General features: G+C 43.4%; 1 protein-coding gene across 1 annotated transcript; it reads left to right on the top strand.

Annotated features, from left to right (window-relative positions):
* Window positions 1–4,825: 4,825 nt before the first annotated feature.
* Window positions 4,826–14,041, top strand: gtf3c4 (general transcription factor IIIC, polypeptide 4; the record flags this gene model as incomplete). Its single annotated transcript, XM_083984054.1, has 5 exons — window positions 4,826–5,140; window positions 7,803–9,524; window positions 11,603–11,733; window positions 12,262–12,350; window positions 13,881–14,041. 5 exons carry the CDS (start codon window positions 4,826–4,828, stop codon window positions 13,943–13,945), a joined length of 2,322 nt encoding a protein of 773 aa, XP_083840180.1. The 3' UTR covers window positions 13,946–14,041.
* Window positions 14,042–16,597: the final 2,556 nt, after the last annotated feature.

The following is a 16,597-nucleotide window of genomic DNA, read 5'->3' as shown; positions in this document are numbered from 1 at the left end:
TTTCTAATAAAAATGCAGCAGCTGGTTTACTATCCGAATGACTGTTACACTATATTGCTAGTGCTAAGCTCGAATCTGAGCATAGGCCTACTTCTTGTGTAGGCCCTTATATTATGTTGACAAATTATTTATATTTTCAGAGAAAATGGACATTGTTCTTAAGGGGGGCAACTTACCCCGTTCTACCCTATGATTAGCCTACTCAAATTTAGTTGCAAACACACACACATCACAAGTAGCATTTAAGCTAGCTGCTTACCTGGTTCAGGTGAGGCCTGCTGGAAACAGCTGTTGATAAATCGTCTTTTATGGGCAAGTTCCCCATACAAAACAATAAAGTCCATCTTGTCGCTTCAAATGGCCCTTTACCACTGTTTTGTTTTGTTAACAAAAAGCTACATAAAACACAGCTGCAGCATCAAGCCGTTACAGGTGAGCACCTTGCCGGAAACAGTGGGCGGGGCTTCGACACGTTAAATAGTCGCGTGCGCGGGACCTACGCAGCAGCTAATCACAGTCAGCTGTAACTGTTGTGTGGCAAAACAAATAGGGCCCAGCCTACTATTAGGCGACCAAATCACCACTAAGGCTGCATATGAGTTATCTGATTCTGTGATTTCTGTCTCTCCACCTCAGTACAAATGGGGGAGGGGGATTTAAAATTGTTTGTGGTGCTCACAGTGCCAAAAAACAAAACATTTGATTAATTCAGCAGCAGTGTCTCTTTCCAGAAACAACAACTGCCATTAATCTTCATTATCCACAGAGCAGCAGACTGCTGTCTTTTCGATAGAAAGTAGTTCTAAATTAAAGCACCTGTAACAGTCAAGTGTTTTTCACACGTTGGATTAAAATTCAACATGTTTACAATGTGAAAACCATGATATAAAACTGAGTCTGAAAGCCTGCGACTACTAGGCCTACTCCATTAATGGGAAAGTGGTTATCACATATCACACTGTCCACATCCATTATAGGCTAGGCCTACTATAGGTTTTCACATTACTTTCTCCTCCTGGTCTGAAACAACTGATGTTGATATGGGAGATAGCCATTAGGTTCTGTGGTCAGTTGGATGTTTAAAATAGGCTATAAATATTTTTTGTAAATGCAACAATCACCGATTTAGTAAACAGAACATTTCCTGAAACCTAAATCAAGTTTGATCCGAAACAAAGACAACCTTGTCCTTCTATTGTCATTTTTGGTCAGTGATGTCTGGCTTCCCTCTGCCCTACAGTCTGTTGAAACAGCTCACAGCATGTGCGGTTATTTGTGCACTGAAGAGCTCCCTCTGATCCTGACATCTTATCACCTTGACCTTTAACAGGTGACTGAACATCCCTGAGGGGAGCTAAATAAAAGCCCAGCACTGTGTTTTCTACTCATGTCACTGATGTAATATCAATAGTTTGTCATTGAGAGGTGGATTTGTTGTTGCTCTGCCGTTGCACGAATCCCAACGCATCTCACGGAATAGCCTGTTATAGAGGCTGTCAGGGAGTAGGGGGAGGAAGGCTTCCTCATCCCTCTCCGCCCCAAGGACAGCATGGGGGGGCAGAAGAGCACTGATTGAGAGCAACACCTGTCAGGTGAGGCTTTCGCAGTTGACAGCGCAGAATGAGCGCCAAGTCGACTGCTATGACTGCTAATCTCTGACGTGGCAACCTGCCGGGCTCTGCCGGTCTCCAGAGGGAGAGCGCCAGGAGCCCGAGCACCGAGGCTTTTCTGGGGCTGCAGTCCTGCTAATGTCTCCCCGAACAGAATGAACCACGCTGATATGCTCTAAATACATTTCATTATCATCATCATGATTATATCACTAATTGTGTGTACTCGGTAATGTGCTGCAGCAGCCCCCTCCTGGGAGGTGTCTGAGAGACTGAATGATTAAAACATGTATGATGAACCATGCATCAAAACGTCCCTGCGGGCTTCCTCGCAAGATACATGTAAGCAGCTCCACTGACACTGGGAGTGAGCAAACAGCAGAGGATGTGGTCTACTGAGGGGCTGAAAGGCTGAGGAGGAACCTGCAGGCAATAACAAGACAGCAGGTGGATATTAGAGATGCAGGGGATTGACCTGTGCTGACCCCATCCATATCCATAAACCCACACTACATAACCTATGTACCTTCAGACATGACTCTGGTGCAGCCTAAATAATTCCACTACCACACAATGAGCAAACCAAAGGCTCAGGTTCAAATCATGGCTGGGGCTTCTTTGGCCTGCATGGTGGTTTGCTTCCATCTTTATGTGGTTGACAGGAGAGGATAAAGTTTTTGTGACAGCATTTGATGAATGTTTAATCCAACATTCATACATCCCAGGCTGGGATTGGGTCCCCAGTCAAAACCCACCAAAGACACACAGCAGGTGTGTGAAATATTCATTCACTACACGCTTCATTAAGAATGAAACATACCATGGTCCCCGTTCATTTATTCATTTCGATTATCGAAACAAAAGACAGAAAAATGAGAGATTAAAACATGGTGGGCGCGCTATTCTATATTTGTCTCACAGATTTGTAACAATTTGTTTTGTGACAAATAACTCTGCCTGTTGAAATCCCGCTGTCATCTTGCTGAGAGTCAGGCAGCTACTGTGAGAGGAGCTTTCATGTGAGGGTTGTAACAAATCACTCTGCCTGGGCCTCTCTGCCTCTGCATCCGACTGCAGCAGTTTGACCTTTGACCGGTCCAGGAGCATCTGGTGACTCATCGCATAAAGCATTGTGATATATATCGACGCCATCAACTGCAGATGGGACAGTTTTCATATTTTTCTTAATTAATTAACAATGAAATATGACAATTAATGATCTTTCTTGGTGACAAGTGACCGCATGTGGACAGATGAAATGACTGATGTCGTGGCTGTCAGGGACTGCACTCATTCTTTATTTTCTCTCAGAGTGGTGAACGTGTCATTGTTGAATGCCAGTGCCGCTTCAACATAGATCTACCCTCTTTGAATGAACGTGTCACACAGATTACAAAATTTCCCCATGGACATCATTAAAGTTTAATCTAATCTAATCTAATTAAAACACGGATGTGCACATCCTGACACATTGGCCACGGCTGAATGTGCTGTTTTGTTCTGAGACATTATGTGTTTGTCAAAGCACAACCATTATGCTACATAAAACAAAGAAAACGTTAGTTTAATTTGAAATTTGAAAAATCAAACATAATGTTTTAATGAGACTGTTACTGTTTTTTTTTTAATATTGTTAAGATTATTTTTTCATTACATGTGAAAAAATTAATGCTGAACTAATTAAATTCATTTTTAAAGATTTATTGTCATTGCATAATGGAAATACATTATAGCCTTTACTGTATTTTTCACTATGTAATTCACAAAAATGTGATATGAATGTGAGACAAAGAACACGCCATGAACAAAATGAATAATACACAAATTGTTAATATGCAGATTGTTTGGGTAAGTACAACACTCATTAATGAAAGGTCCGAGTAAGGTTATTGATTCTGATGAATTCAGATGCAAACTGACAGTCTGTCAGGGTAATGGCAAAAAGATAGATATTAAAAGTGAAGTGAAGAATGACCTCATGCACCTCTGTCATCTTTACATAACAATACAACAGTGCACTAAGTCTTCAGACACCCTATCACCCGTTTCATTTTATGTTGCAATCTGATGCTTAGGTTGTTAACATTCAATTTTACCACATCAATCCACACCTAATGCCCAATAATGACAAAGTGAAAACAGAATATCACATTGACAGAACACCTTTACTCCCTGCAGAGCTGAAGCACCTTTGGCAGTGATTACAGCCTCCAGTCTTCTTGGGAATGACATGAAAAGCTTTGCACACCTGGATTTAGGGATTTTCTGCCATTCTTTTGTGCGGATGCTCTCAGGCTCTGTCAGGTTGGATGGGGACATTAGTTAATGGCCATTTTCAGGTCTCTCCAGAGATGTCCCTCTGAGTTCAGGGCTCTGTGTGGGCCACTCAAGACACAGACAACCTTAAACACCACCAAAAAATACCACATTAAGAACAAGTGACAAACAGAAAGTTAAACTCACAAACGACAGGATTAGGTTACTGCAGACAGACACCGTGGAAACAATTAACAATTTAAAAACTCAGGCACTAAATGGTCTCACATTGTCAGTCATTTAAAAAAGAACTAAAGGCCTCAAATTGAGATCAGACAGTTTCATCTTGCTCTGGAGCAAGTTCTGTGCTGAGGGGGCAAACTAAATGCTCTTTCCTGTAGGTTTACACAGAGACCATCACATAAATGCAAAAAAAATGAAGACTGATTCTTTGGAGATATTTACACAGATAAAACTGAACCAAGGAGAGTTTAATAAATAACTCAGCCAGTCCTGTTTACACTCAAATGTGTCCAGTGCAGTCAGATTTTTTTGTAGGCTACAACAGTGATGAACTAAAATAGCCTATAATTTTATTTTCATTGTTTACAGAGATTTAATGGATTTCATCATAGACTGGAAGTAGATAGAGGACAATCTTACTAGACAAGCCGGTTTGGGATTTTTACAGCTACCTAATTGAGACAAAATTTATTATTTTCATGTCAATATCAGATGTCAGCCAAGAACTATAGTCTAAAAATAGATAATTTATTGACTCCAGGGAGATATCTTAAATGTGTTATTTTCACTTGTATATAAATACATAAACGACAAACTGCCTTGACAGATGTAATTTACAACGTTGTTGACAACAGCGCACTATTTAACTCCGCGGAGGAAGTCCCTCCTTCCTCTCCTCCCGCCTTCGCTGACGTCACTTCCTCCGCACAGAAAACATGGCAGCCATCAGTCTGCCAGAAGCGGCGAGTGCACTGCTCGGTGATGTTGTTGTCAAGACGGAGCCGGAGGAGGGGGACGGTCTACTCCCGGGCTCGGAGGCAGCGCCGGTGAAGCGGGACCCGGTCGTGACTCTCATGTCGCCGGTGACGGGGCTGCAGCCCCTCACCTGGTCGCAGGACCACCGCCTGGCCGTGTGCACCACCAGCTCCCTAGCGCTGATGGAGCTGGTGTGCGACGTCCACAGCAACAAACAGGACCTGACTCTGCACAGGACCTCCATCCCTGTCCCCACCGAGGGCCACAAAATGCGGGTAAATACCAACACGTCCTCTCCTCGCCGTGCGGAGCAGATGGCGACGTGACCGTTAGCAGAGCGCGTGCATCAGTCTGTAAAAAACAATGTAAAGTTAGTAAACACAGACAGGTCGTGTGGTGAACTGTCGAGTCGTCCTCTCTGTGGTGCTGTGACACGTTCAGTTTCCAGTTAAAACACTAAACTCATGTCTGACTGTGACCATTATGGAAAGATGGTCAAAATATTGGATGAAACCTAACACATTTCTAACTCACCCCTTCTTTTAGATTAAATGCATCTCGTCTCAACTCACTATGAAAATATGAAATGTAGATAGCCTATAAAAAAAATTGACTTGGCTAAAGGCTGTTTTGTCTTTTGTAGGCTAGATACATTAAGTAAAAAAAAAATTGACATTATTTTAGCCAGAGAGGGACAATGGACTGAAATGAAGTGTTTTCCTTGCACCTTATATCAGTGTTAGACAAACAGCAGTCTGTGGCTCCAATCTGACCCTCCACTGAAAATAACCGCCCCACAAGTTTCTCCCTCACAAGGGACAACTTCACAAATCTATTCAGCATAATGTAACGAATGTGTTACATCGATTCAGAATAACTGACAGAAATCATTGCTGTCTCATAGATATGCAGGCTGTTTGAGCTTTGTTTTTTTGAGGCAGCAACAACAACAATAGTGTTTTCATTGAACTACAACTGAACTAGCCTATAAGAACATGAACATGCATTGGTTTATAGTAGCCATTTTAGTATTTGTTGTAACGAGGAAAATGTCTGTCCTTGGATACAACAAGCATGTCTATGAATTTTTTTTTACGTATATTATAAATAATATAGCTACATAGGCCTATATATAGGCTATTGTACATTTCCCCATTGTGGGACAAATGAAGGACAATCTTATCTTATCTCATCTTATAAAATAGAACAACATCTTGTAACAAAATCTAAAAAAAACTTTAAAACTGTGTTGATCCTTCATCAATCAATACTGTCCCACATTCTGACTCGTCACACATTAAGTAAAGTCATCCTTGAATGTACTACAAGTAGGAGTTAATAGAATTGTCAATAAGTAACACAAATGTGTCTCATGATTACACAGGTGATTACCAAATGACATCTGTGAGTGTGTTGTAACAAGTAACTATCTGTGTACTCGTCAAACAGCTCCTGTAAACACGCCTCAGAAGCCCAGCCAAGCTAGTACTCACCAGTGTGCCATTAGGTTGGCAGTGGTGGTCCTCTCTGTATTTTCATTATTTACCAAACCGAAAGAAAGATAATTAAAGTGATGGAATACAAATGTTGACGCAAAGAGAAACTGGAAAACTGTTTTGCTCTGGTAAATATGTCTCTGCGCAGCTGCTCAAGAGTGTAAACATGATTGTTTATAGGTTCCTCTCCTCTCCAAAAATCCACTTGGCAGATAAAATTTTGGACGGAGCTGAATGTAATAATCCACTCGACACAGTGACAGAAGGGTAAAGTTGGTTTTCTGCTGTCGTTCATAGATATGCTCAACAGCTTGTAAATAGGAAGGTTAGCGACCAGGGAGCAGGAGCATTCACAGCCGTTGGCACAAGTACGTTACTTCACACTGAGTAACTGCTATGTCAGGTTTTTAGTTGATCCAGCTTGTTTGGCCATGATGCACTTTCTTCCTGCTCGTTATCCACTGACCTATATTATCTTAAGGTGCTTATCGCAGTCTATAGTCAAGTACTGGAACTAATGCTTTCACTCTGTAACGCAAACCTGATTCTTACTGGTGTAGAGATGCTGCTAAAATCTGAACAGCTGTTGGACTGTTCATATCATATCCATTGCAGTAAAAAAAAAAAATCAGTGTCTTGTGATTCAAAATAACGGTGTTCAGAGTAGAATCAAGGAGCTCTGGGTCCTTGAGTGGGATCTTGGGGGGGTTCAGCTAGCTAATTTATTTTCACTGTGATTCCAGCCGAAATAATCACAACAAAACATGAATGAAGAGTTTGTTTATGGGTTTCAAACACTTTCTGAAGCTCTAATTTGTCAGTTAAAGGGACAATGAGGAGTTTGTATTTGGTTATAAAAGAGTCTCATATTAATGTGGATTAATCTACGTTACCCACACTTGTTAAAGGGTCCATTTTTGATAAATATATTGTTAAGTCTTTCTTATTTTGTTATTACTATTAGTGGTCGACTCGCCCAGCATTTCATACTTTCGGTTTCGCGGACGCTGCCCGGCGGGTCATGGGAATAACGCTGCTGAATCGCCGTTTATGGTTGGAACTACGACGGTATCTGATCGTCTTCGAACCTCCAAATCTCATTCTTGATGAATGAAAACTTTTTTGGCAAATGTTTTCGCTTTCGCCCGTCCAAGAATTTCACCATGCGTGTGGAAGCTCATGGGAAATGTAGTGTGAAAACACTTCGCTTTCCAAAACTCCTCGTTCTCCCTTTAAGGGTCCTTGATGTGAAAAAGAGTAGATCATCGTGTTTTGAAGATGATTTATTTGTGTTTCAAAGAATCTGTCGGCACCATCTTTCAACAAACCTCAACAGTCCAGCTTTAAATATTGCACCACATGTAATGTTGGATTAATGCTGAAATGCAAACTTTGCTCATTTGTTGTTGTTTTGTTTTTTGTTGTTGTTGTAACCCTTAAGGTGGGATCAACTGCAGAAGAACGCCAAATGATGGAGAAGTTCACCACACACCCAGACCCCACTGTCAGGCAAGTGTTCCAGGCCGACTCGGTGATCAACCCGTCGATAGGAGTCCAAAAAGGGATAAAGTACGCCAGTTGGTCTCCTTTAGGTTGTGACTCTCATGGACGTTGTTTGCTGGCCTGCCTGACACTTGACCACAGACTGACCATTCACAACAGCCACAAGCGCCTCGAGTGGAGCATGCTGGTCGATCTCACCAAAAAGTACAGCGAGCGGCTAAAGCAGCGAGGCTACGCCAAAAAAGACAACAAGCCTCCGGAGGCCGACCTGCTGGACTTCGACGAGCTGCAGCGGCGGTACCGCATGCAGACGCCACTGAGGATGGAGTGGTCCAGCGTTTACACCATCAAACAGGTTCAGCCGGACAATACTTGCAAAGACATGGAGATGGTCCTCCTGGCCGTCTTGATGGAAAGCGGCGACCTCGTTCTCTGGAAGTTAATGCTGCCGTTTGTGGACGGCAAGGACGTCGCGTTCTACGACATCATCGAATCGGGCGTGTCCAGACCCAGCAACCTGGCGTGGTGGGAGTACGAAAACGGAGATCGCAGGATGAGCGGCCTGATCATCGGCAGCGAGGTGGGACCCGTCAAGATCATGCCGGTCAGCCTGTCGGGGGTGAAGGGCTACTTCACCCTCCGACACCCCGTCATCCTCTGGAAGGAGTGCGACGAGATCGCCGTGGAGAACATCAAGTGCGTCCCGATGATCCACCCCATCCACAAATCCAGCTGCAGCCTCATCGTGGCCTCCCGCGGCTGCTACGTCTTTTGGTGCTTGCTCATGATTTCGCCCGCCGGACTGAACGTGCACAACTCTCACGTGGCGGGGCTTCACTCGCTGCCCGTGGGCTCTCTGGCGGTCAGTCACCACCCTGTCGCGGTGTACACGTGTTCCATGGATGGCTGGATAAAAAAGCTGACGCCAACGTTTACCGAGAACACTTTGATTTTCAAACAAGAGGTCATACTGCAGCCCGAAAACCTAACGGGGAGGCGGATACAGGGGATCGCCGTTAGCCGGAACGGAGCGTATATTGCGATCGTGAGCACGCAAGGCCCCGTGGACAATTACCATCCCGTTACCTTGACCCACCAGGTTCAATTCGTGACCCTGAAAACGCCGGAGATGGCGGCGGCGCTGCTGCTCAAGTCTCCCACGCAGAACTTGTACAAACTGGCCGACCTGCTGGATATCGTGAGGTGGGAGATTTTGAAAAACAAGAGCATCCCCGCTTCGCTGCAGGAAGAGCTCGATCAAAAGATCCAGGAAGTAGACTTGCCCTATTTGTGGCGTTTCAAGCTCTTCCTGGTGCGGGTGCTTTACCAGTCGCTGCAGTCCCCTCCCCCGAGCAATCGCTTCAAACCCACGCACGAGGAGAGCAAGGTGTTCCTGCGGGACGAGGAGGACGGGGACAGGGAGGAGGACGCGGCGCAAGAGGACGGAGAGGCCGGCGGAGCGAAACAGGAGAATCAGGCGGAGCAGAGGGCGGAGGTGCAGGTGTGGATCAACGCCGTAGAGACGCACCTGATGAGAGAAAACATGAAGAAGGTGCTGGGGGTGGTGTACCTCAACACCTGGGTGGCTCAGAACACCAGCATACCCACCTGCGGCCTGGTGGAGTTCCTCGCCAAAGACACCAACGACAGAGCCTCAGAGGTAAAACTCACCTGCTAGTTAGTCACCTCAGCTTCTGACACCAACATCCTGCTCAGGTTTCTGTTTTCACTTCATGCCATTGAGTAGCATATCACAGCTGTACAGTCCACACAACATCAGACAAGAAAAATGGTTTTAAAAGTGACTTTAAAAAAGAAAGTGTTCATAGATTATCTTAAAAATGAAAAGCTTAATTCAAAAGTAATAAAACAAATCATTACATCATTGCCATTTTAGGTTTTCTATCAAGAATATTGCACTATTATGACCAAACACACTATTTTGATTTGCTGTGGTTTGTGTTTTGTGGCACCAAATCTACACACCTCATGTGTACAGTGCTGTGTAAAAGTACACGCCCCCTTCCTGATTTCTTACTTTTTTGCATATTTGTATACTTACAAATATACGCACTGTGGTTTGAAGTCCCTAAACTTTCGAAATGGTTTTGTAACACTTTCCAGACTAATAGATGGCAATTCCTTTTTTTTTCATCTGTTTCTTGAATTTCTTGAGATCACGGCATGATGCATTTTGAGATCTCTCAGCCTACTTCATTTCACTCAAACAGGCTCTATTGAAGAGATTTCTCAATTCAACAGGTCAGGCCTGGTTGTGGATAGTGAAATTGACTAAGCTTTCCAAAATATTCAGAGTTAGTTCATGATTTAACAAGGGCCAGGTAGGTTTGGATAGCTTTTTTCCCTTAATAAAATAAATCATCATTTAAAACTGCATTTTATATATACCTTATCTTTGTCTAATATTAAAATGAGTTTGATGATATAAACATTTAAGCATCACAAATATGCAAAAAAGTAAGAAAACAGGAAGGGGGCAAATACTTTTGCACATCACTCTATATAAATAAACATACATGATATCTGCTTTCAAATGCTAAGACCTGCCAAAACATTAAAAGAGGAATAAATCAAAACAATACAGACTGGGTCTCAGTCTCAGAGTACATTTACACCAGTAATTTGGGCCTGAGGTGGGCTTGACCAAGACACGTTAACACCAGCCATGAACGGTTGCAGCAGATCTTGGAAGTTGCAGTGTGAAACTGCCACAGATCAGACTTGTTGCATCACCTTCCTTCAGTTCAGTTTGTCCCCCCACAGCCCACTGTGAGTGGGTAGAGAGGATTTCACTTCTACGTTTGAATGAATTCAACCTGGCACGGCTCAGCGGTCTGTATTTCTTACATGACATTGTGTTAGTTCGACAAAAAAATACTTTTAAAATGCATATAAACACATTAGTCTGACTGAAATTGTAATAAATAGAATTTGGCACAGTTTCACTTGAAAGTTGAACAATGTACGCAACAGAAGAGGATGGCAGTTACAAAAAAATGAGGAACTCATGTATGAAATGTACAGAGGTGTAAAGCTGTCCCTGTTTTCACTGCTCAAGCTACCCACTTTAATTGGCACTGTAAAACAATTTCCAAACTGTGGGAGGAGGAGGAGGAGGGTGCAGTCAGGTCACAGACAAACAGAAGTTGTGTGAAGATGATAAATCAAAGATTTTCATACAAAAGAAATCTAAGTTCAAAGGATAACACAAATCCTCCTGGTTGAGCCAAAAACAGCTCAACTCTAAACCAACCTTGCCTTCACTGCTCAAGCTAACTGTTGATTGTTTGGTCTGTGATGTAACGGGTCAAAAAGGTGCGATACTGACAAACTGGAAGGCTCCATATCACCACCTGTCCTCGGTCAATAAATCGATTCCTTCTTGTGCTCGTGTACTGGGACGAGGACAGTCGTCCAATTAAATCTCCTAGTGGAGCTATAACTATAGATGCACTGAGTGAGTGGTCATGTTTTGGCTCATCAGTGTGTGTGTGTGTGTGTGTGTGTGTGTCATCAGGTGAAGATACAGTCAGTTGAGCTACAGCCAGTACACGTCTGATATTAATGTTTTATATCAGCTCGACACAAAGATTCATGAGATTAGCACTGATTTTTCAGCTGGAGGAAAATGTGTCAGTGGATTTGCCTTCACTTACACCCTCTGTGTGTGTGTGTGTGTGTGTCTGTGTGTGTTTGTGCGTTTATCTTCCTGCTCAGGTGCTGATCGGCCACATCAAGAACAAGCTGAACAAGCAGACCTTCTCGGAGCGCTGCAGCCTGTGTCAGGCCGTGCTGCCCTTCAACGACCACAAACAAGCCACCTGCTCCAACGGTCACATGTGGCTCAGGTAACACTGACTGTTCTTCTTTCTTTCTTCCTTTCTTTCTTTCTTCTTTCTTTCTTTTTCAAGTTTGAAATCTTCTAAATCTCTAAATCTTCTCAGCTTCGGCCCGGCAGGATGCGCAGGCGCTCGGCCGGTTCAGACGCCACAGTTGACGTGAAGTCGGGACATGAATTGAATCTTAATGCCAAACGAGCTTCTTTTGACGGTTTATTTATCTTCACAGAGCAGTAATCAAGCCTCCCACCTCTTGATATTTACCCACGCGCCACTCTCGTCGTCTCATAAATATCGTCTGTCAAACATCTCTCCCGCTCGCTCTCTCCCTCTCTCTCTCGCCAGCGAGGACGCGGTGCCTCTGGTGGTGGGCACCGAGAGGGAGAAATCTGTGCCCGTCAGTTGTACCTCAGAGCTGTTTCTGCTCCACTTCCGACGTGTGTGTGTGTGCATGTGTGTGTCTGTGTGTCTGTGTACATGTCTCTGTCCCTGCCAGCCCCAGCTCTCTAATGCCTTTTCTCTCCTGGTTTCCTCCAGGTGTGTGTTGTCATACCAGGCCTGCCAGACACTGACGTTCAGACGTTGCCTCCTGCTGGATAGCATAGCCAGACTGCCAAAGCCTGAGGGTAAGCGCCACTTTCCATCTCCCTCCACCTCCATTTCACAGCCGCAACTCTCGATCAGCCCGTCTCCCCCTGTCACCTTCAACGTCAAGCCTTCATCCCACTCCGCCGCTCAGATCATCGCTTGACATTTTCGAATCTGGAGTCGGTTGAAAATGTAATTCTGAAAAACATGAATGATTATTGGAACGAGAGTCTTTTTTTTTTCTTTTATAAAAGTGTTTATTAGAAAGCAGAGATGAGTCTCATCTCACTTTCCTGCCTTGAAACACAAGAGCTGTGTGTTTCTCATCCTAGCCTGGAAAATATGAACTCTGCAGGAGTCGGTGAACTTTGTGCCACTTTGTTTCACATTTCTATGTTTTTTTCATATTCTTAGTTTTAATTTTACACGTTCAAGTCCCTATAAAATGTCTTGAATGTTGAGAAAGACAGAGACATTTTGATTTAAAGGAGCAGATGCCAAAAAATCAGGTGAGTAAATCAAATGCCATGCAAACATGAAACCTGGTCGATCAGAGAAGGGGAGGAGGGAAAACCACCTCTCTATGTATTTTATTTATATTTCTCTATGTTCTGTACACGTGTGTGACTAAGGCTTCACACAGGGGAGGTGTAGGTGTGACAGCAACGCTATGGGATGACAGGAGAGATCAGTGTGTCCTCCTATCCTAAATAACTCCGTCCAAGTGACCCACAGTAACAAGATTAATGTGCTGCTATACCCAAATCAGGATTTTTTTTTTCCAAATCTGATGCTTTCCACCGTCAGAGGCATAAAAAAGCACGAGTCCAGCTCTGTCTGTGCTGCCTGGCGACAGGCTGTCAGCCAAACACTCAGTCACACTGGACAGTAGCAGAGGAGGTCGAACTAGTGACGCTCTCTAAACCAGTTTTTTTTCCCTAACTTCACTGGCACCAGAGCGAGTGGCACTGCTGTTGATCTGTTTCCTCCACTCCTTATTTCTACAACAGGTTATTTTATAGTGGGATTGTTTTAAAAATAAAACTTGATGTTCTGTCATGTTGTTGTCCTGCTTTACTCTGTATCAGATTATCAGTGTGATTATCTGATCTTGTAGATCTAATTAAAACTTGTATAATGTATATGTTATAAAATGTAATTTCATCGTAACAAATACAGGATTTTACTAATTTTCCATTATATCTGCTCAGCAGCACATCTGTCATTAACACATAATTAATGCATTATTATATCAGAGCAGGACTCGGTGGAATTTCAGATACATCCTGTTGCAAGTAACATATTATAAATATTTTAAGGTGGTGTGATGAGATACTAAATGCTAGCCTATATGATTTCTGAAAGAACCACTGGTTTTGGTGAAAATCATTTTTTCATAAATTGATGTCCAGTCCAGACTGGTGCCGTGTTGTGTTAATGGAAAATGTTCCTTGGGCACTAATCCAAACATTACACCAACAAATTCTCAACTCAAACATCATTGCATCTTGATGATTCTGTGTTGTGAAACCTCATCTACAAACCCAGCTTGTTTCCTCTGCCCACAGACCCAGAGTGGATAAAGAAGATCCTTCAGGCTCCGTGCACGCTCTGCGACTCGCCCATGATCTAGAGCTGAACGATGGGAGGAACCTCAGGGCTTCCCTGCGACCTTCAGAGCTGCTTCCTCTGGCGCAGGGTCCAATCTTCTGTCAGACATCACTGCTAGGATTTTTTATTTCATGTATTTTGTTCACCTTTTTATTACTTTATTTTGGTATCTTAAAAGTGCAAATAAAAGGCTTTGATTGTACGTTCAGGCTCTTATTTCCTCACGAGTGCAGCCTACAAAGTGCGTAGAGAAACTGTTTCCCCCCCTGCCGCAGTTTTAAATAAATATTTTACTGAGGTAAAACAGTTTGGAGTCAAACTTTACAGATTTCTCTATTTTCCCTCCCTCTAAAATTAATTCCCAGTCAGGCACAGTGTTTGCACAAGGGTGCAAAGAAACAAAGTTTAAAATGTGGTTATATGTGGAGGTTTTTATTATTCAGTAGGACTTCAGGGCACCATAAATAAGCTCCCTCATTTTCCTTCTGTTGACTATATTTTCAAACCTTTGGTGTAGTTTTTATTGCAAGTAAGTGGAACTTACTCTGCTAGTCCTATTTTAGTGAGTTTTTTCTTCTTTTTTGAGTGCAACAAATAATACACTCTGAATAATACATACTCTGGAAAAAAAAAACTTACATACCTACTTTAATTGGCACTGTAAAACAATTTCCAAGCTGTGGGGGGAGGAGGAGGAGGAGGGTGGTGGTGGTGTTCAGTCATTCTCTCAGATGAGGACTTCCGCTAATGTAAACGCAGAAGAGAAAGAGCGGCGAGGCAGATGAGATGAGCAAGAGGCAGGAAGAAAGCGAAAAGTGTGCTTAAAAACCCGGCGCGCTCCCTCCCACGGGAGCCGCTTGTAATGAGATTCAGCAGTAATGAGGGACAGAACATGGCGCCAGATGTGATTCTAATTCTAATCAAGCAGGGGAGGGTGGTGGTGATTTGGGAGTGGGAGTGGGAGTGGAGGGAAGGGAGGGGGGGTTAGAGAGTATATTGTTAAATACAATTAACCCTTTTTTCATATTTGCAGGGAACAAGGACTGCAGGGACTGGGAGGGGATACAGGCTCAGCGGCGTGTCCTCCGTCCCTCCCCTCGGCCCTCGGCTCCTTGTTTTTGGAGACATGGAGGTCGGCGGCCGCTGATCAAAGAGGAAGCTGGACCTGAGAGAGGCCGGGCAGGCAGCAGACCCTCCTCTGTTCACTCCCCCTACCTCTCTCATCCCCTTACATCCCAGGGCCGGCAGAGGTGGGGTGGGGTGGGGTGGGGTGGGGTTGGGTCTGCCCTTCCTGTGGTGTCACTGGAGATGATAGCCTGCCCTGGGGCGAGGAGAGAGGAGGCAGCTCCGCTCCAAAACCCTCAGGATCTCATGAAAGGGGACCTTTTTTATTTTATTTTTCTAAAACCCCTACATTTCTCCGCTCTGTGGTGGCATTTACCGGCTCCAGACTCAAGTTGGGGAAGAAGTGGTGTCTCCCAATTTTTTCTAGAAAGTGAATCATTTATCACATTATCACGGCCGTGGCTGCAAGAGAGTTCTGAAACGCTCTGGTAATTAGCTTTGGGGGGGAAAGTGTGGTTTTAAATGAAGAGGAGCATGAGTTAAAATACAAGTTACACACTCACTTTCAACAGGAGAACTCCCATCTCTTTGCTTTACTCCTCTGGATCTTGTTCATCTCTGCAGTAGCAGGTGTCCACATTATACAAGTCCATGAAACACAGACAGTGTGAAGCCACTAATATTCACCACACAACCATCTACACTACGTTTAGACCCATGTCTCCAGTCATGTACATCGGCATTTATTCCCTGAAGCATGCAACTGTGTGTTTTAAAGGGTTAGTGTTGTAGCCTAACCTCTGTACCGCTTGTTTACACACACACCAGTGGGATTTGTGTGTGTTTGGCTGGAGGACTCAAAGACACTTGAAAATGACTCAGCTGTTCTGCATATTAATACTAGTGTGATCTGAACAACAATGTATTAATACAGAGGGATGATGATAAAATGCTCCTTTAAAGAGTGTTGACTTTTGTGCCTATGAGAAGTTGGCTCTATACAAACAATATTACAGACTATGTGGACGCACTGTGTTGATTTTGCTCATTTGTCTTTTTGATTACAATATAACATCAAATGGGTTTCCATTCTTGATCATGGGAAAAAAATAGTTTAATGAGTAAAAACAAAAATCAAGAATCAGATAGGTTTGACTTTTTCTTTTCTTTTCTATATCACATCTCACGGTCTTCCTCAGCAGGAAGAAAGTCACTCAGTTTTGTAAGTAAGTGGACCTTGAGTAACTTTTTTCTTCCTTTTTTTCGCCAAATTACAGAAACATTGTTCTCCTTGCACTCTCCTTGTGGTAGCCTTTGGGATTTTTTTGCTTTATATATTATTGATTCCCGGATTCACAGTCTAATTTTAAAATGTTGATTTCAGAATGCGCGTGTGTGTGTGTGTGTGTGTGTGTGATCTCCACCTGAACCACCTTAACTCAGACACCTAATTATAACCTTTTTTAAATTAATTCAACCTCCACCTTCTTTCCCTAAATTGAAGTAAACCCAAACCAAATAGGTGGCAACAGTTTCCATTGTTATTTGATGAGGAGACAAAATTAGCAGTCAGGTCACAGACAAACAGAAGTTGTGTGAAGATGATAAA

The sequence above is a fragment of the Trachurus trachurus genome (genome assembly GCF_905171665.1).
Source record: "Trachurus trachurus genome assembly, chromosome: 12".
NCBI classification, from domain to species: Eukaryota; Metazoa; Chordata; class Actinopteri; order Carangiformes; family Carangidae; genus Trachurus; species Trachurus trachurus.
This window is presented reverse-complemented; position numbering and strand designations above follow the sequence as displayed.